This window comes from Megalobrama amblycephala, linkage group LG3 (genome assembly GCF_018812025.1).
Source record: "Megalobrama amblycephala isolate DHTTF-2021 linkage group LG3, ASM1881202v1, whole genome shotgun sequence".
NCBI classification, from domain to species: Eukaryota; Metazoa; Chordata; class Actinopteri; order Cypriniformes; family Xenocyprididae; genus Megalobrama; species Megalobrama amblycephala.
This window is the reverse complement of record NC_063046.1, coordinates 10,894,954-10,916,645: the sequence shown is the minus strand read 5'-3', so window position 1 is coordinate 10,916,645 and position 21,692 is coordinate 10,894,954. Positions and strand designations below refer to the sequence as shown.

At 37.6% G+C, this 21,692-nt stretch overlaps 1 protein-coding gene across 3 annotated transcripts in view; it reads left to right on the top strand.

Annotated features, from left to right (window-relative positions):
- The first annotated feature begins 240 nt into the window (after window positions 1-240).
- Window positions 241-21,692, top strand: part of pcsk6 (proprotein convertase subtilisin/kexin type 6) — a 121,136-nt gene continuing 99,684 nt past the window's right edge. The window contains exons 1-5 of one of the 3 annotated variants that reach the window (XM_048183811.1): window positions 241-527; window positions 4,945-5,049; window positions 12,792-12,902; window positions 15,969-16,112; window positions 16,553-16,629. In XM_048183811.1, the coding sequence (XP_048039768.1) occupies window positions 5,038-5,049; window positions 12,792-12,902; window positions 15,969-16,112; window positions 16,553-16,629 (344 nt within the window). In that variant the 5' untranslated portion in view covers window positions 241-527; window positions 4,945-5,037. Of the gene's footprint in view, window positions 758-4,552; window positions 4,572-4,944; window positions 5,050-12,791; window positions 12,903-15,968; window positions 16,113-16,552; window positions 16,630-21,692 lie in introns of those variants that run through there. The other 2 variants (XM_048183810.1, XM_048183812.1) reach the window with 2 other exon arrangements.

Here is a 21,692-nt window from a genome sequence, read left to right as displayed (position 1 = left end):
TATAATATCTTATTTCTTTCTTTTCAATTTGGGTTGAATATGAGATGGGCACGGTCTTCACAGGTGTCATGAGATGATATTCACCCTTAAACAGAAATATACTTCTAGTCAGTCATCATTAGGGATCATGATCACACTGCAGACTCGTTCAAAAGTGAATTACCTGTGAGGTGTGAATCTGCATATCTCAGTTACATGCACGCCACTTGTCTGGATAAAAACGCCTTTTATTGCCGTCTATCTGACACACTTGCGCATGCATGCACTAGCCATAAGCTCGTGCTGCTAACCTCAATAGTAGCGCGCACTCGTTCTGCTATAGGCTTACATGACAACACTTATATTGGCTGGCGTGCCATCTGTCGTGAAACAGGACCAATATTTCAGGTTTATTGAACTTGAGCTCCCAAAATGAAGCGATAAGAAGGGATGCAGTGTTTTGAATGGGAAAGAATAATGCAGGAGTAACTCAAGGATGTTTTGGATGTATCGCGTGCCAGGGCTGAAGGTTTGATGCTCGTGTTTTGGTGAGTTTGGAGGTGATCGCTTGAGCGTGATTCATTTACCGCAAAGTTACCAGACTGGACTATCGATGAGCAAAATGCGTTTGTTGCTTGGTTTTGTTTTGTCAACTTTTTGGCTTTGGGAAGCGTCGCTTTCTCGCGTTTACACCAATCATTGGGCTGTTCGGATCCCCGGAGGACCAGTAGACGCTGATAAACTCGCCTCAAAATATGGCTTTACTAATTTGGGTCAGGTAAGGATATTTTTGTATTTTTTCCTAGTGCATATATGATAAGAAACTCATTTAAATCAGTTTAAAGTCTACAGTATCTTCATTGGTATGAGAGCATTATCAAAAACTAACAAGTTAGGTCATGCGTAAATTACCCAAACAATTACGCACTGAAACACTTTGCTCAGGGCTTTCCTTCTCCGTTTATGTATTGTTAACCTGCACGCAGAGGTCCGCAGTTGTAATTTGAAAACTGGTAGGCAGCGAAAACTGGTCGTGCCCAAATGTAAACAACACAGTGCTAGAATTTTACGACGAGCTGTTTAGCAACAGTCAACCAATCATCAACTACTTCGACGCGTAACTAATTAAATATTCATTACCTTTGTACAGTAGCAGAAACTTTCACGCGCTTGTCTAGTTCAAGTGAGGAAAGAGTGCCAATAAAAATGTCATACAGTGACATTAAACGCGTTAATTCGAGTGAAAAAGAGACGATTACATTGTTGAAAAAAACAAAACAAAAACTGGTAATGTAGGTTTTGAAGCTGGGATGCTGGTTTGAGCTGGTTTATGCTGGTCAAGTGCTGGTCCTATGCTGGTCCTATGCTGGTCCATGCCGGTCAAGTGCTTGGTCCTAAACTGGTGCTTGGCATATGCTGTTTTTTTTTTTGTTTTTTTTGTTTTTTTTTCAACAGGGTATTTTTTTATTTACAATTTTGGTGTTTTCAAGACAACCAGATATCAATACAGGTTGGCTGCTGTTGCTCAATCAACCTTGATAACGTTTCTATGCAGGATTACCTAAATCAGTTTGGACAGTAAGAAACATGGAACAAGATACCTGGTGATTAACCTATGATTAAAAATGAATCCGTATTAAATGTGCTGTAAGCAGCTGGATTTACTTCTGGTTTTATTAAACACCAAGAAGGGACCCAACACAAAATTGTTTACAGTACATATAGTACTTAATTAAACATTGAAATGTATTAATATTACCGTAAATGTAATAGATCCAACAATATGTAAATGATTACACATTTACTTTGGCTGAATAGGAAAATTAAACTGTACTTTTGTATTTTGATTTTTTTTGATTGGTGTGGCAGCCAATATAATTAATCACCATGCATATCAAACATTGATTGGCTTAAATTATGCAAGCGATGCTGTTTTTAATATAGTTTTGCATATTTTTAGTCACGTGTTTAAGCAAACTGTCCATGTGTTACTTGGTAGAAATTAGACAGGTGTGACATGAATTTGCACCAAAATACTGTAGATTTTGATATAACGTACAGCCTTTGACTTAAAGTTCATAGGCTTGTTCATGTTCCTTTTATAACTATGCACAATTATATTCTTACTTGCATTTTTATCATTTGCATTTAGCTTTTTTCACCACTGTGAGCCCTCTATCTGTAACAAAGTCATTCAGTCGTTTTGCTAATGTGTGAAAATTTCCCTCCTCGTACTTGAAAATAATTCATTTCTATAGTGGGAACAGACTGATCAGCCAATCAATGAGAAGCAAAATTTGATCTAATTTTGAGATTGTCACTACTAAAGTGATGTTCAATTTCTCAAGAGGAGGTGGGAGAATTCAGAGTTGGAATGCATTGAGGTTGGAAGTGGAAAATTTCAACTTGAGTGTTCCCACTTCTGATTCCTCTGGAGCATGTCATCCTTAGCCACTATTTACTACAACCTCTTTTTGTTGTTGTGGTTTAATAGTGTAGGCTTGTCACATGTGTGATATCTCAAAGCATACATTTCAGTGATGAGCTTCAGGTTGTGGGATCGTTGTATGTATGGTATTACACCTTTAACAACTTCAAGTACTTCAAGATTTCCAAATGCTTCAAGAGTCTCTGGGTTTCACTTGCTTGATGTGCATTCTTGCATTATGTAAAGGATTCCCCATCTATCCTTAAACGGTTCCTAATCATGATTACATCGTAAGAACTTGAGAAATCATACTGTTGGTTGTTTGAACATGTTATTCAGCTCTTGTTTCTCAAGTCAACCGCACCGTATGGAATGCACTTCTCTCTTGCACTCAAGGGCCTTAGGACATCTGGAGGTGGTGTCTGTTCAAATTAACACTGTCTGTGCTAATAGTATGCCTTGAATTAGGTCTCTGTGAGGTTGCTTATCTCCAAGATTCAAGATGTTCTCTTCTGAGGTCTGTGAAGCTTTGATTTGACACGATTGGTTGCTCAGTGCCCCATCACAGAGGCAGATCTATTTTATTTCTTTGATAAAAGCACAGAGAAAGTTGTCTTTCAAGGTTATTTTAAGTCCTTTTTGTCACCTAATGCATTTACATACATCTCAGTTGTGCTCGGTGTGTCCTGACAGCAAGGAGAATCAATATGAGTGAACAAATAAACATGGAGTTTATTTACAGAGAGATAAACACATGTGAGCGGATTCTTCCTCACATTTCTGGCAAAGGCATATTTAAAATTACACCCTCCCAGATGTTACAAAAGAAAACCTTATTCATGAGATTAACATTTGCATTGCAGACAAATCATGTAAAGTATTTAAAGGAATAGTTAACCTCAAAAGAAAATCATTTCATTATCATTTCATAGGCTTTAATAATAATAAAAAAACAAAGATATGACATCTAAAGTATGTAAGGTAGTACAACTAGATCTCTTTTATTGAATCCAAAAGGGTTTAATTGTATTTTGCAATTCGGTTTAACCGTCCAAAGGCCAATACAGCCATTTCATTTGTGATTAAAATATCTTAAAATGTAATAAATGTATATATTTTTCTATTCTATTCTATTCTATTCTATTCTATTCTATTTTATAACATTATATATCAACATAGTGCAAAATGATATTAAAATTATGTGTAGAAGTCGTTGCTTTGTTATGAGAAAAATGAATTTCATTGATGTCATTCGGAGTAACCAATATAAAGGGACCATTTTGGATCAAGTCATGTGTTCAATATCATGTGACAGGATGTGACATCATTCAGACACCTGCAAAGGACCACATGGTCGTGAAGTAAAGTAACTAACTCTCTCTTAACTATTTGAAAAATTAATGTTTTCACTTGCTCATACGCATGTCCCGAAACATCAGGTCATTTGGTACAACTGCTATAAAACATGGAAAATGCTGTAATATTTTAAAAACTTATACTAAATATAAAATGTTTGATTGTCCTTTTGCTAGCTAGCTAGATATCAGCCTGTTAGCATTGTTTGAAAGTATCGTCATTCGTTATAAATGAAATTTTGGTTAAACCAAATGACTTTTTTGGTGACAAAATTTGAGAAAAATGACAAAAGCAGTGTTAATTGATTATAAAAACCACATAATCTCATTGTTAACACTTAATAAACCTTCAAAATTAATTATATCTCCATTGTGCTTTTTTTATATTTTTAAAAACCTTATTCGTCAATGACCCTTGTATAACAAAACTGTATATCTTTCTTTCTTCCATGATAAACAAAAGATCTTTATGCATCTATTTTCCATACAGTCACAGTTCATAATGACTTCAGCTGCACAAAACACAATAAAGTAGTACACATATAATCTATTTTCTCTTCTTTATCCTTTGAAATGTTCCTCCAGAGTTCTCAAATTAAAAAATGACATCTTGGTGCATCACTCGGCACTTGTATAGGCAATCGCGATGTGACAGTTTAAATATGTTGTATATAGAATGATAAGTTTAATTTTTAAATTTAAATGATTACATTTTTGTCTGTTCCCTGTGCTTTCAAAGCTATCGAATTATGGAAAATTACTCTCATTGACAAAACAACAGCGATGCATACAGGTTTGGAACAACACGAGTGAGTAAATACTGAACTATTCCTTTATCATTTGTCTCAGAAGTGCCAGTGTGTGATAGATGTGCTGAGGGCAGTAGGCATGTGCCAACTAGATTTCTCTTTCCATGGCACCACCCACTGTGTGCCATATGTTGGTTCTGCTGAGATTCTCTTTGGTTTTTTGTGAGGCTGAAATAGCAATGTATGTGCAAGAACTTTTTTATACTGGAGTCTGTGCTGTATGTGTTTATATTGATCTCTTGTTTGTAAGCTGGCCCCTGCCAAGATGCAATTTCTGTCCACCAAAGCTGTCTGACAAAAGTTAATTTCATGCCTTTCTCAAATGTGTGACTGTTGTTTCCCTTGCTGGTTTTCATGGTTGTTTGTTCTGTAGATCGGAGGACTGGAGCACCATTACCATTTCCATCACAGCAGGGTGGTACGCAGATCCACCTTTGCCACGAGGGGCGCTCACAGCTTCATTCACATGGATCCAAAGGTAAGCCTTCCCTCCTGTGGCCACCATCACCAAACACTCCACTGATGACAAGAATGACACTTCAAATGCTTGCAAGTTTATGAAAGCTATTGCAAAGTGATCTGCTGCCTGTTTTCAAACGCTCCCGTGTGTATCTGTGTGAAGTAAAGAGCGTCAAAGATGTCTATTTACAACATGTTTTTGAAGCATTGATCATTGTAGCCAATCACAGACATATCTGTTGAGAGCATGAACACAACGGCCAATCAGAGGTGTTTAAGAATCCACTCAATAGCGCTCAAAATGCTAGGGGGAAATGCTGGTATCGTCACATTTTTGAAACTTGGTACCGAAGTCGGTACTGTTGACATCACTAATTCAAAAGTTTGGGGTCAGTATGATTTTTTTTTTTTTAAATAAATGTATACTTTTATTCGGCAAAAATGCATTAAATTGATCAAAAGTGACAGTTAAGACATTTATAATGTTACAAAAGATTTCATTTTCAAATAAATGCTGTTCTTTTGAACTTTCTAAGAATCCTGAAAAAAATGTATCATGGTTTCCACATTGATAATAATCAGAAATGTTTCTTGAGTATCAAATCAGCATATTAGAATGATTTCTGAAGGATCATGTGACACTGAAGACTGGAGTAATGATGCTGAAAATTCAGCTTTGACATCACAGAAACATATTATATTTTCAAGTATTAAAATAAATTGTAATAATATTTCACAATATTACTATTTTTACAGTATTTTGTTCAAATAAATGCAGACTTGGTGAGCATAAGAGATTTCTTTCAAAGAAAAATGAGAGTTTGCAGCTGCTGTCTTCATGAAAAGTCTCATTTAGCTGATCTAAATGGCCTCAAACAAAACTATTGAATATATTAAAAAAATTGCATGCCATAAACTTTCCAATATTGGGCTTGTGCAGGCCATCTGACGCAAGAGCGGATGAAGTCTGTGCTCCTGAATCATAAACACCCCGGTGATGCCAGAAGGAACGTAGTTAAAATTTACAGCTAAATATGGCAGCAGTGGTGCATTTATAGTGCATTTAATTGTCCGCTTGTCCTGCAGTATGCTGTGTTGTTGTGAATTTGAAAACATTTATAACCTCAACTTTGATGTTATTATTTTCAGTATGATGAGTTTCTGATGTGTCATCACAGCCAGAAGGAGCAATGTGCCTGCTGTGTCATAAGGGATGAAACAGACTAAAACTAAAGATGTTTAAATGACTACTTCAATACTCATCCACATTTTTACATTGGTCGAAATTCAGTTAATCTATTCTGTTCTTAATTTTTAACTTTAGGGTTGGTTACTGCAACGTATTGTTTTGTATGGTGTCATTTTGGTGGACTTTCTGTTTCAACACTGAACAGGGTGACTTTCAGCCCGGGGATGCAAAAGCACTCAATGCTCAATACTGCATAATTAAACAATAGCACAGATGGACCCTCCTCCCTCCACTGTGTACAATGACTGTAAAACTATAACTGACACTTTATAGGAAAAAAGTTATTAAAAAAGTTATTCATGCTTGCACTGTAATATAATATCAAAAGAAATTTTTTACTTCCCAAAATTTGAGTATGAATGTATGAACATGGCCATATTAAGTACAAAATATGAGAGTGACAACCATATTCTAGTGCTGTGTAAAAATTCACTGTAATCGTCCAAATACTTACACTTCCATCTCGTCGTTTTGAGGTTGGAGAGCCCTGGGATGTTTTCTTTTCAGATGCCCCTGCATTAAAGTTGTGCTGCTGTTGTTTTCCATTTCATTCAGTCTCTGTTTTCAGACTTTAGATCATGCTCGAGCCTCGATATTTTTGTAATAACGGCTGATTTTCAGCACGCCTGGGAGTCGGAGCCGCCATCATTGAGGATGGACATAAACAGCGCGATGAATCTACGCATTTAAAGTTTTGACATTTACAAGTTATATTATTACGGAAGAGGATTAGAGCCAAGCAATAATAAAAAAATAAAACCATCTCCAGATTAAAGTTGTTAAATTTCGAGAAAAAACTCGTTAAATTTCAAGAAAAAAGTCGAGATAAAATGTTGAGAATAAAGTCATTAAATTATGAGAAAAAACTCGTTAAATTACAAGAACAAATTCGTTAAATTACGAATTTGTTCTCATAATTTAACGACTTTTTTCACGTAATTTAATGACTTTATTCTCATAATTTAACGAATTTGTTCTCGTAATTTAACGACTTTTTTCTCGTAATTTAATGACTTTATTCTCATAATTTAATGACTTTATTCTCAACATTTTATCTCGACTTTTTTCTTGAAATTTAACGACATTTTTCTCATAATTTAACGAATTTGTTCTCGTAATTTAACGACTTTTTTCTCGTAATTTAATGAGTTTATTCTCAACATTTTATCTCGACTTTTTTCTTGAAATTTAACGACATTTTTTCTCATAATTTAACGAATTTGTTCTCGTAATTTAACGACTTTTTTCTCGTAATTTAATGAGTTTATTCTCAACATTTTATCTAGACTTTTTTCTCGAAATTTAACAACTTTAATCTCGAGATGGTTTTATTTTTTTATTATTGCTTGGCCCTAATCCTCTTCCGTATATATTATTTTCTATTGTTGTAGAATTGTTTTTGCAAATTTTTTTTTTTTTTACAGTTCAAAGGGATAGTTCACCCAAAAATGTAAATTATCCCATGATTTAGTCACCCTCAAGCCATCCTAAGTGTATATGACTATCTTCTTTCAGACAAACACAATTGGAGTTATATTAAAAATATCCTGGCTTCTCCAAGCTTTATAATAGGAGTGAATGAAGCTCAAGATTTTGAAGCCCAAAAAAGCACATACATCCATCATAAAAGTAATCCATACGGCTCCAGCGGGTTATTAAAGGCCTTCTGAAGCGAAGCGATGGGTTTTTGTAAGAAAAATATCCATATTTAAAACTTTATAAACTATAATAACTAGGCCGTACACGAGTCTGGTTCCGGTGGAAGAGTGACCTGACATATTGACGAATGCAAAGGTGCAAAGCAAAAAAACAAAACACTGGTCAGACTTAGAAGTCTAAAATGAGAATTTTTAGAGAGAAATGTCAGAGGATTTCAATATAAGAAAAGAGGAGCTTGAGTTTCTTCCCCAGTCCTATTGAACCGCGAGAGGCGTCTAAACTCACTCCCCATTCACTGCCATTCTAAAGTACTACATCTAGTGCCTATTTACCATTTGTGCTTCTCAGCAAATCAGGTAGGAGTACCGGGACTACTGTTGAATATTAATTATATGACTACATAATGAATATTCATGAGCCAAGCTGTTAAGTTCTGTTACAATTGTGTCCCTCCTACTTTCAGATGGTTCCTATGCTCCAACATTCAGCTTCTCCGACTTGCACATTAAATCATTTCAGTCCCGGACGCATTAATATGACGAGCAGCCGTGTTTGCCCAAGACTTCATTTGACAGAGCAGCCAGGCATTCAAAGTCAAGCTGTTTGCAGGATTTGGAAGCCAGCCCTCTCCTGCTAAGATTATCTCCTCCCGACAGCCGGCATCTCGGGAGTAATAAAACAGTCCAGGTCTATTGGAGGGCATCTGACGGAGGTCCTCTGATCATATCCTGCCCCGGGCCATGTGTACAAATGGTGCGGCGTGGCAAATGCCCAATAACCCATTTCATCAGTGTCAGGCCACAGGCAGAGGCCATGCGAGGCGGCGCGAAATGTTTTGTAACCGCAAGCAAAGAGCTGTCAAGCTGAAAAGAACAGAAAAAAAAACAGCTCTTCCAATAGATGTTGTTGTCCTCATAAAAGGACACTGACACTGAAAGGAAATTTAATCTTTCATATCAACATGCAGTTAACATGATTAAATTCAATACATTACATTATTAAAATCAAGAGCTGTATTTGTTAACATTAGTTAATGCACTGTGAACTAACATGAACAATGAACAGCTGTATTTTTGTTAACGTTAACAAAGATTAACAAATGTATTGTTCATAGTTAGTTAATACATTGAAAAAAATGAACCATATTGTAAAGTGTTAAAATTTTTTTTAAAGAAATTAATAATTTTATTCAGCATAGATGCATTAAATTGATCAGAAGTGATCATGAATAAATTATAAATTAAAAAAACGTTATTTTGAACAATTCCACAAAAATAAGAAGCAGCACAACTGTTTTCAACATTGATAATAATAAGAAATGAGTAGCAAATCAGCATATCAGAATGATTTCTGAAGGATCATGTGACACTGAAGACTGGAGTAATGATGCTGAAAATTCAGCTTTGATAACAGGAATAAATTACATTTTAAGGTATATTCACATAGAAAACATTTATTTTAAATTTTATTATATATATATATATATATATATATATATATATTACAGTATTACTGTTTTTCCTGCATTTTTATTAAATAAATGCAGCCTCTGTGAGAATGAGACTTCTTTCAAAAACAAAAACAAAAAAAATGATAGTATCAGTAATAATAAATATTTTTTTAGTCAAGTAATATAGTTCATTGGCTCAAAGATCATATCACGAACAGTGCGACTTGATGTATTAAAGGATTAGTTTACCCAAAAATGAAATTTCTGTCATTAATAACTCGTTCTACACCTGCAAGACCTTCGTTCGACTTTGGAACACAAATTAAGATATTTTTGATGAAATACAAGAATTTTTTTTTTTAATCTCCAATAGAAAACAATGAAATTACCACACTCAAGGTCCAGAGAAGTAGTAAAGACATCATTAAAATAGTCAACGTGACTACAGTGGTTCAACCTTAATGTTATGAAGTGACAAGAATACTTTTTGTGCGCAAAACACAGAATCGCTGCACTGCGTTTATTGCATCAACTGCGTAGGAGACTGACAGGGAAGAGGAAAAATTGTTGAATAAAGTTATTTTATTATTTTTGTTAAATGTTTTGTTAAAATATTATTTTTGTTTTGTTTTTATGCACAAAGTATTCTCGTTGCTCTTTACTACTTTCTATTCTCTTTTTACGCTCTCTATTATTTACTACTTTTCTAGACTTTGAATGTGGTCATTTCATTGCTTTCTATTGGAGAAAAACAGTCAGTCAGAATGTACAGTCACAGGTGTTTATCAGTATTTATCGCCTTCAGATCATCCAATTGAACTATCCAGTTTATAATACGGTGTAAGCTACAGTACACACTACAAATCAAGTGAACTGCATAGTTTATTTTCTTGTTACTTAGTGCTACTGATTTGCTGCCAATTAGTGTGATACACTGTACTTCATCTAAACTATTTTAAACTCTAATACATGCAGTTTTCATGACATATTAATTGAGGCACCACTTATTTTTTTAATGTGTCTAATAGCCCTTTATACTATATATCCTAACTAATACTATAAGTTTATAACTGATTTAACTGAATCATTGAGTGAGTCAGATGATTCAAACCAAGTCGTATTAGCTATTCCATTAAAGGGTCAGTTACACAAAAAATGAAAATAATGTTATTTCTCACCCTCATGTCGTTCCACACCCGTAAGACCTTTGTTCATCTTCAGAACGCAAATTAAGATATTTTTGAATAAATCTGATGGCACAGTGAGGCCTGCATAGACAGCAATGGTACTTCCTCTTTCAAGATCCATAAAGGTACTAAAAACATATTTAAATCAGTTCATGTGAGTACAGTGGTTCTATCTTAATATTATAAAGCGACGAGAATATTTGTTGTGCGCCAAAAAAACCCCAAAACAACTTTTTAACAATATCTAGTGATGACCGATTTCAAAACACAGCTTCAGAGCGTTATGAATCCTTTGAGTCGAATCGGTGATTTGGATCGTGTATCAAACTGGATCTTGAGAGAGGAAGTACCATTGCTGTCTATGCAGGCCTCACTGAGCCATCAGATTTATTCAAAAATATCTTAATTTGTGTTCCGAAGATGAACGAAGGTCTTACGGGTGAGGAACGACATGAAGGTGAGTAATTAATGACAGAATTTTCATTTTGGGGTGAACTAACCCTTTAAAAAGAACCGGCTCATAGAAGTAATTTATTCATAAATTGCTCGATTCAACAATGGTCAGCTACAGTTATCATGCTGTATGTTTATTATTGCATTTAAGGCGAGTTGTCTTTATTTTTATCTTTGTACTTTTTTGTGGCACCCAGGCTTTCTCTCTCATGACATTCAATTCAGCCTCCAAACAACTTGCCGGAGATTCATTAGCGGTTCAGAAACATTCAAGAATTATTAATGGAACCACATGTCATGAAAATCATTTGGTTCTGTTTAATTGTTTATTTATTTAATAGAACCCATTTTTAATAAGAACTGGTTCTTGATTCCCAACCCATGTATTTATAGCATTGGGACTGTAACAGAGAAATACGTAATTATTGCAATATGTGATTTTCTTTGCATTTTCCCTCTGGACCTCTTTAATGAAGGCAAGAAAGCGTAGTGCGCTAGTGATTCTGAAGTTAAGCTCTTTTGAAGGGAACCACAAATTCGGCATATCCGCAAGACAAATAAATCTGCGGGCATGGCTGGGCGACTTTTCTAATTAGAAGTCCACATCCCTTTATTTACAGCAGAGGATACGTTAACTGGAAGGATACAGAGATCTAGATAGATCTGAATGTGTTTGGTGCTGCTCTAATCGATATGGAAAGCACACTTTCGTCCTTGCCTTTAGTCATTTTTGGACTGACACACTCTAATTCATTGTTGGTTTTATATTTAGTATTCAAGGTAAAACATGATTCCACTAACCAAATATAATAATAATAAGTGAATTGTAAAACGGCAGCATTACTATTACTGTTGCGATTACTTATTTAGGGAGAGTAATGTGAGCAAACTCCTATAAGTTACTGTTCAAAAGTTTGGTTTTAAAAATAAATTAATATTTTTATTTATGCATTACACTGATCAAAAGTGACTTTTATATTTACAAGAAAACCTATTTCAAATAAATGATGTTCTTTTGAACCTTCTATTCATCAAATAATCCTGAAAGAATATTTTTGTTTATCAAGGATGCATTAAAAGTGACAGTAAAGACATTTATAATGTTAAAAAAGATTTCTATTTTGAATAAATTTCTATTCATTAAAGAATCCTGGAAAAAAATGTATCACAGTTTCCACAAAAATATGAAGCAGCACAACTGTTTTCAACATTGATAAAAATCAGAAATGTTTTTTCAGCAGCAAATCATCATATTAGAATGATTTCTGAAGGATCATGTGACACTGAAGACTGGAGTAATGCATCACAGGAATAAATTACATTTGAAAGTTTATTAAAATAGAAAACAGCTATTTCAAAAACATTAAAAAATCTTACCAACCTCAACATTTTAAACAGTAGTGTGTATATATTGCATCAAAGATTTCTTGAAACATGTGCTATTGCTTTTTTTTGTTTTTTTGTCTTGTGTATAATAAAACAGGTGAAAAAAATCTCTTCGACTTATGTGGATATGCATATATTTTGGATGGTGTGACTATGTTTCTTCTTCAGGCTGTATTTAGGAAAGCACGTTTCGGAGTACTACATTCCCATTTGTTTCTACTCAAAATGCAATGACTTCATAAGCCTCACGTAATGGAAAAGCTAGAGCGTGACTAAATACAGGCCGCGCGTTTCACAGACATGTTTATGTGCATGAAGGTGAGCCTAAACTGTTTAGTCTTTGATGTGAGTCAATGTAACCCGGGCTTTTTCTGCAGGTTGATTGGGCGCAGCAGCAGGTGGTGAAATCACGAGTGAAACGCCACGCCAGGAGTGACCCGAGCTACATCCACTTCAACGATCCCAAATGGTCCAACATGTGGTACATTGTTAGTAGATATTTCACACATTCAGTCTTGTATTTCATATCTATGCTATCTTTACTTTTTGACCTTTTTTTTCCTAATGAAGTGATTTAGCAAATGAATTGCTGCCTCATTTCCAGTGACTCCTGGAGAAAAGGGCCACTGATTTGCGCTTCATTAAACAGGCTCGTTTGTGAAGCTCCTGTTGTTTTATTTGTTTTATAGCAGGACTGTTTCCGCTGCCCTGGCCTCATAAAAACCGAACTGTGTGAAAGTAGTGTATGTGTGCGCTAGTTTGTTTCTCTAACAAGCTTGATGCTATGAATTACAAATGAATTCATACTGTAGGTTTAGTGATGTTGAGAGGAAATGAACACAATCACTCTAACACTGGCAGCATCAGTCAGGGCAAATTTCAGTCATAAGCATCAATTTACAGTCCCTGGTTCCCTTGACAAAAAGCTGATTGGATTTTTCCATTGGCTTTTGGAGTATTGTAGAAAATAAGCTTCATGACCAACAGAAGTTTATGATTCTTAAATGTTTTGTTCATCATGATGATCTTCACAAATGAACGCAACTTTATGAATTTCAGTGCCTAAATACAGTCGGCAGAAGTAAAAAGCTAAATCTAGGCTATAAATGAACTACACCACAGTCGCATGACTTTAATGTCACCACCATTAATCTTCCAACAACTCTTTGTCTTTATTTAAAAAACATGTTTCCTAATAAGGATCCACTTTGCTGTCACTGTGATATTTTTTTATTAATATGATTGCATTATTATGTTAATATATATATATATATATATATATATATATATATATATATATATATATATATATATATATATATATATATATATATATATATATATATAGTTGTAATCAAAATTATTCAGCCCCCTTAACCTGCAAGACATTTTGCTGCTGAGAACAATTTTTTTATGAAAACAATTCATCAAAGGCATCAGTAAACTGTTATACAAAGTTTATTAATACACATTTGAGTGATTCCTAGAAAGTAAAGTTGATGAAAAAGATCAAACTGGCTCTAAACATATTATTCATCCCCAAAAGTCAAATTTTGTGCAGAATCTTTTTTTTTTTTTGTAACCTCCAATAAATGCTACCTGTAAGTGCTTAAAAGCTTCTGTCACCTCTCTTACTTTTAAAAGTAATGCATTTAATATTGCGTTACTCCCTAAAAAAGTAACTAAATTTGTTAATTACTTTTTATGGAAAGTAATGCGTTACTTTTTCTCACCTGGGCTGACTTCAGCTATTTAGCCATTCTGGATTTAAGAAGAATAGAATGCAGGAGAAGAAAGTTAAAGGGTCGGTTCACCCAAAAATGTAATTACTCACCCTCATGTCGTTCCACACCCGTAAGACCTTCGTTCATCGTCGGAACACGAATTAAGATATTTAAGCGGCGAGAATACTATTTGTGCGCCAAAAAAACAAAATAACGACTTTATTCAACAATATCTAGTGATGGGTGATTTCAAAACACTGCTTCATGAAGCTTCAAAGCTTTACGAATCTTTTTTTTCAAATCAGTGGTTCGGAGCGTTAATCAAACTGCCAAAGTCACGTGATTTCAGTAAAAGAAGCTTCGTTACTTCACAAGTGTTTCGAAATTTCAATAGTTCACGTAACTTTGGCAGTTTGATACATGATCCGAACCACTGATTTGAAACAAAAGATTCGTAAAGCTTCGAAGCTTCATGAAGCAGTGTTTTGAAATCGCCCATCACTAGATATTGATAAAGTCATTATTTAGTTTTTTTTGGTGCACAAAAACGATTCTCGTCGCTTTATAATATTAAGGTTGAACCACTGTAGTGACATGAACTGTTTTTAAATACGTTTTTAGTACCTTTCTGGGCATCTGAAAGCGTTAATTATCTTTTTGTCAATGCAGGCTGTACAGAGCCATCAGATTTGATCAAAAATATATTAATTTGTGTTCTGAAGATGAACGAAGGTCTTATGGGTGTAGAACGACATGAGGGTGAGTAATAAATGACAGGATTTTCATTTTTTGGTGAACTAACTTTTTAACAACAAACTTCAGCAATAAAAAAAAAAAAAGAAAGAAAGTCAGTCAGTCAATAAATGGGAAAAGTAACTCAGATATTTTGTTGTAAATTTAAAAGTAATGCGTTACTTTACTAGTTGATAAAAGTAATCTGATTACGTAACTCATGTAACTTGTAATGTGTTACCCCACCACTGGTAACCAACATGGCGGTTAAATGGATAATAAAAGCAGAACAGTCTGTTTTCTGAATGTAAACTTTTTCTCTCTGAATCTGTGCTTTCTATGACAAAAGATGCTTTCTTTGGCTAATAGGGGACACACACACACACACACACACACACACACACACACATGCATACATTTCCAGGGTAAAGTTCATGAATTATATCCTACTTCACTCTATAATAATAGTTTTTAAATAGTTTAGAGTCTTGAGAAATTGGTGACTCTTTATTCGTTGGCATCTCATATTTTTTCCCCCTTTCGAGAAGTGTCTTCGAAGGACTTCAGACCTTGTTCGTTTTATTGAAGTGTCTTTGCAAATCATTTTGTTCTCCATATATCAGTATCAAACACTACACGATTAATGGTTAATCCATCAGAGCTGAGATTTTCAGACGATATTAAAGCATATTCTGTTTATTTGCATTCGCATGATTAATATTGCAGCACTCTGAGACTGTTTTCAATCCTTCCTCAGATGTTGACTTCACACTGGGACGTCTTTGTTGATCGTGTCCTCAAAGACTGCGTTGAAAAGAATCATAAATGAGACCCTCAAGGACACGCAAACCTCTGCCGCTGAACAAACATGAATTGTCCCGTTTAATTTACAGGTTCTTGCGGCCGCTTGCTGTGACATATTTCCTCACAGACGAATTGAGTCATAAGGTTACTAAAGTAATAAAGGCTTGTGTTTCTGGAGAGCGGAGAATGTCTCTAATGTTCCAATGTTTCCTATTTTCAAAGTCAAATGCGTGTGCCTGAAACTGATTGCAAGTGAAGGTACATTGATGTTGATGACTTCTATTTGTCTTCCAGCACTGTAGTGATAAAAACAGCCGCTGTCGTTCAGAAATGAATATCCTTGCGGCCTGGCAGAGAGGCTACACAGGTCGAAATGTGGTCATCACCATCTTGGACGACGGTATTGAGAGGAATCATCCAGATCTGGCTCAGAATTATGTGAGATTATCTTGAAACTTTCTGTGGTCTCTGTAAATGTTGTCGTCATTTACTCTAACTCAAGTGGTTCCAAACCTGTATGAGTTTCTTTCTTCTGCTGAACACAAAAGAAGATATTTTGAAGAAAATTGGTAATCAAACAGTTGACTGTAGCCATTGACTTCCATAGTAGGAAAGAAAACACTATGGAAGTCAATGGCTACAATCAACTGTCTGGTTACCAACATTCTTTAAAATATCTTCATTTGTATTCAACAGAAGAAAGAAACTCATACAGGTTTGGAACAACTTGAGGGTGCTCTACACAGCATGAATTATAACATCATTGCTTGTGTTATATATTTTAGCACTCTAGATGACTACAGTGGGAAAACAAAATAGGTTTATTTCATTCTCAATGCCTCAGATGGTTTATTTATCGTGTTTTGTCTGTCATTTAGGATCAGCTTGCTAGCTATGATGTGAATGGCAATGACTACGACCCGACCCCACGATACGATTCCAGCAACGAGAACAAGTGAGTCCTGATGTCTTTATAAATGACTCTTCACCACACAGCTTGTCTTAATTGCATCTCATTTGCGTGTGTGTCTCACTTTGAGTGATTAGGCGGTGGATAAGTGAAAAGCCACATCCTTTTAGCTGTGAGATTATCTAATAAGTCCGGTGGGACCTTCATAATGATCTTGTGTGGTAGGAAGTGAGTTCTGAACAACGTCTCAACGTTATTTTTGATCTGCAAAGGTGAAGACACACGCAGTTTCTGTGTCAGCCATTGCACCGAATTGCAAATAATTCAACTAGACAAAATGTTTGCTTGAAAAAGTTTTGAAGTTTGAAGGTTATTTGAAGCCTTTTTGTAGTTTAAATAATTGGTTTATTTGAGGTTTTAAAAGTATGTTGACCTTGCTAGGGGGTAATGGTGGGGGATATGTTAATTTATTATTTCATGAAATGAGCTATTTTATTTCATGATAATGATATATATCACGATGTAGTTATTTTATCTCATTTCTGTTATTAAAAATAAGAAAAAGAAGCAAATTTTATTAAAGAAGCCGGTTTATTTGTCTGCTGTCACTTTAAGACCAAATGCATGGATCCATTATACTGATACACATCTGGTTTACACCCAACTGTTTACATTCAATTGAGACGTAACCGGCTGTGTTTACATGAATACTCCACACGATGGGTATTTTCCTTTTCATGATATATTGTAGGGATGGAACAATATATCGATGCATCGCGATTTGTGGATCAATTCTGATGTTTTCTGAATGCATCGCAGTTCTCTCTCGAATCGATTCTGAGCTTAGTTCTTAAAGGGTTAGTTCACCCAAAAATGAAAATTATGTCATTAATGACTCACCCTCATGTCGTTCCAAACCCGTAAACCGTCTCAGGTTACGTATGTAACCATAGTTCCCTGAGAACAGGGAACGAGACTCTGCGTTGCCACGCTTTGGGGAACGTCACACGTGACTCGGTGTCTGAAAAACCAACTATCCAACAACGGCAATGCTCATTGGCCGGCGACAGCCTATGACATCATAGGGGCGCGACCCGGATGTATAAAAACGCGCCCGCGGGAGCAGTCATTATCCATCGTCTTGAAGGGACTGCCCAGCAGGCCGCCTGAAGCATGGCAAAGGAACGCAGAGTCTCGTTCCCTGTTCTCAGGGAACTATGGTTACATACGTAACCTGAGACGTTCCCTTTCGAAGGGAACTCAACTCTGCGTTGCCACGCTTTGGGGAACGATATACCAACGCCGCCATGATTAAGGAGAGTGCCTGCCAAAAAATATGGCTGAAACAAAGGTCTCAAAGCAGTCCTCGAACTGCTCAGCAACTCCCCCTCGGGTCACACCAGGCTGTCAGTGACAGCATTCCCTTTGGCCAACAGCCCAAGCTGAACTTCCAAAAGGCTTCTACCTTTCGCTTTTAACAAATAGAGCCTAAAGAAATCGCTAAGGCGTCCGGGACCCACTTTCCCAAAGGAAAAAGTGGTCCCTTTAAGGGAATGTGGCCAAGGAACCAAAGGGAACCTCGGCCAGCCACTCTTGAGGGGAACGAGGTCACCCTCATTACCACCAGGGACGCCGACCTGGTCTTCTAGGGGAACAGACTTAGTCCAGGCCAACCCTGTCTGAATACAGAGCCTCTAGAATGCATTCTTGAAGAAGAAAAATAGGTAAGAGTGACTGCAGAAAGGCAGAAACCAGCTCAGACCCACGTGTAGAGACGGGCATCCTGGAGAGCAGAACTCAGCTGAATGCTATGAACCCTCATATCGAGGGGAGATAATCCGCTCACCTAGGATCTACCCAGTGCTTAATTAACGCACTGAGGAGGCTGTGCGCTGAAACCCTGAAAGGGGAGCACAAACCAGCCTAGGGCTGATTCTTAAGATGGGGCCTGAAGAAGACCTAACCATCATAACCAGCTTAGGGAGCTAAGCACTATTACAAAACCCAACCCCAAGGGGGAAGCGCAGAGCTCACCTAACAGGTAGACTATGCCAAGAGCACATAACCACGAAGGCCCGGGAGGGACTTACAACATGACAACAGAAGTACACTCAGAAAACAACCCGTTTTATGGTAAAACGCCTTTCTGAACACCTGTCTAACGTACAGAGACAGATAACTTCCATGGCAGCCATAGGAAAGCTGCACAGTGCTCCTTAATAATCCACCCAACACAATCCGACAAGCAGTGTACTCAGTAAAAAACACTTTTCTTACTCTTTAAACAAGAGGAGTACAGCGTACGCCAACACGTACTAAGGAAGGCCTGGAAGGCCTATAACCTCAACAAACACGTGGCATCAGCTCCTGGTAGTGTTTAGGTCCCAAGCCAGGTAAACAACCCGCAAAAGAGGGGGTTGAATCTACCACTTGGGCCCCTGGCCAGCGAAAGTGTATATGACTAGTTCTCAGGGAGAAATACACCCAAAACAAACACCAGTGTGTCCAAAAAAGGCGGCCCGCAGGCTTAGCATCCTCCAGGACACATGGCGTAAGTCTCGTGGCCGTTTCCAGGAGCCTAAAGATCCAACCTAGGCGCTAGGTGGCTCTTAGCTCAACTAGAATCATTGACTCAGAGAGGCAACAATAGGCTAAACCAAACCTCAGTAAGGTTTCACTACTGTCATCTCATCCAAAGCCGCACAGAAAAACACAATCTGTGCCAACATGTAAACTAAAAAGGAGGCCTGAAGGGGCCTGCCGATTCAATGACACGTGGCTTCAGTTCGCGAATTTCCAGGGAACCAAGCTACAGGGAACCAGCTCTAACCCAATTAACTATGGGAAGCTAACTGCTACCTGTGCTAGGCTACACTTTCCAAACAGGCAAGTACCCTAAGTTATGTGACTAAAGGGAACCATACAAAACCAACATGGCTTAAGGGAGGCTAGTTGAGCCTGCTACCTCAAACAACATGCTGCAGGGCCTGAAGCAGTGTAAAAACCAAAACAGTATGTGAGCAGACTGAAATCTATTATACAGCAGTATAAAACTATTGCTAACTAGAAGGAGGCTGAACAGTCTAGCCTACAATCACCGTTATATGCAATATAGCTGATAAACAGATAACTGAAAGGGAGCTGACAGATACTAACTTTCCTCAAAAAGTGATCTAGCTACCCTGAGTATGCAATCCAACAGGTGATGCACTCAGTAACCCTGGGGAAAGGATTCACCAGCACTTACATAGAGGCCGCTTCTTTTTTTTTTTTTTTTAAGAAGGCCTACCATAATAAGTGGGCGCCAACCTGTGGCAGCATATCAAGCTCACATACCAAATGCAGGGCAAACGTTCTAGAACTCAAAGGAAACTTTGAAATACATGCTATTTGACAGAGAGAAAAAATAAAATCATTGCTACAGATTCTCAAATCTGTTCCAAGCCTTAGAGGACAAAGCTGAAATGCTGGCAAGTCAACTCAAACTTGAAAATATCAAGTGGCTCGGAAGAAAATATTCTTTCCTCTCAGCATGAATGTTCTAGAGAGTGGGGCCTAGCAAAACCAATAGCATAAACTTATCTACGCAAAGATAAGGGCCTACCACCTGAGAAACAGCATCAGGTCTCTAACAAAGCAGTCTAAAACCTAGCTGTTACACTCATCGTTGCACCTACATAAGTAATGGGATAATCTGGGCAAAAAATTCAGCCACTCCCTCAGGAGAAAACCAAAACTAAAATACATATGGGAATTATTTATACATACACCATACATACACTTAGTTCTAGCCTGGCCAAACAACATACAAGGCCTTTTAAAATAACAGGCGTTATAATAAGCCTGATCTCTACCTCGAAATTTCAGATAAGAAATACAGCAAAGATCACAGCCATGCGCTGGGCGGCCAGTTAGGACCGCCACAAACGCATAAACTGAAGTGATGAGCGCCAGCTCAAACTATACTGACAATAGTCGAACTGCAGAACATACAGAGAGAAAACTGAACAGCAGCCATTCTGTGGCTCGCTCAGTCAGTCTCAACACTCCAGTTTTTGCCCAAAAAACCCCTAATACATATTTACTGTTACACATTCAGGAAACAATACAGGAATAAAAACAAGGTCGAACATTTAGGCGATTAAATCAGACCTTGTCTTACCTTCCCACGGCTCGAAGACCAGAGATTCCTTCCACGTTCTTTCATAGTAGAAGAAAGATATCCCCGGTTCCATAAGCCTACGAACCTTTTCACTATCAAGCCAGAAGGCGGGCCTTCAGAAAAAGTTTCATCATGGGCCGGCCACCGGCCTGACTGTTCAAAGGTGTTATCCTGAACGTGCACAGATTAGAATTAAAAACATATCCCGGGAGGACGAAGAAAAGGGGCGAAGGAAAGTACCAAATCCTCCCTCGCCAAGAGAGGGGAGCAATCAGCGGCGATTGATCAAGCCGCCGATTGATCACCTCTCTCAAATCACCTCTCCTTTTCTTCGCATCCCGCCGCTTCTGAGACTTACTCCGAGGTGGAGGAGGTGCTCGAGCGGCGACACTGGATCTCTCACCCTGCCTCTGAGCCTCGGCTCGAGGTGGACCAGAGCCTCCCGGTTGTCTGGGCCCAGAATCGGACCTGAGCGGTATGCACTTCTTAAATGCTGCTGAGCGCACCCTCGCCTCCCTAAACTTTCCAACGACCGCCTCAACGGAACCGCCAAAAAGTTCAGATGGCGAGACCGGGGCATCGAGGAGAGAGCCCTTCTCTTTCTCCCCGATGTCCGCCATGGTCAACCAAAGGTGCCTCTCCGTAGCCGCCATAGCCGCCATCGATCTTCCAATCGAGGCGGCCGTTTGCTTAGTGGCACGGAGAGCCAAATCCGTGGTTTGGCGCAGCTCAGCCACCGCATCAGGGGACAAACCCTGCCCCTGATCCAGGTCCTTCAGCAGGTCAGCCTGCTATGCTTGCAACACCGCCATCGTGTGCAAAGCAGCACCAGCCTGGCCCACAGAAGCATATGCTCTGCCGTTCAAACGGGATGTCATCTTAAGGGGTTTAGACGGCAGAACCGGAGCCTTCAGTGTCGGCGCGCTACCCGTGACGAGATAGTTAG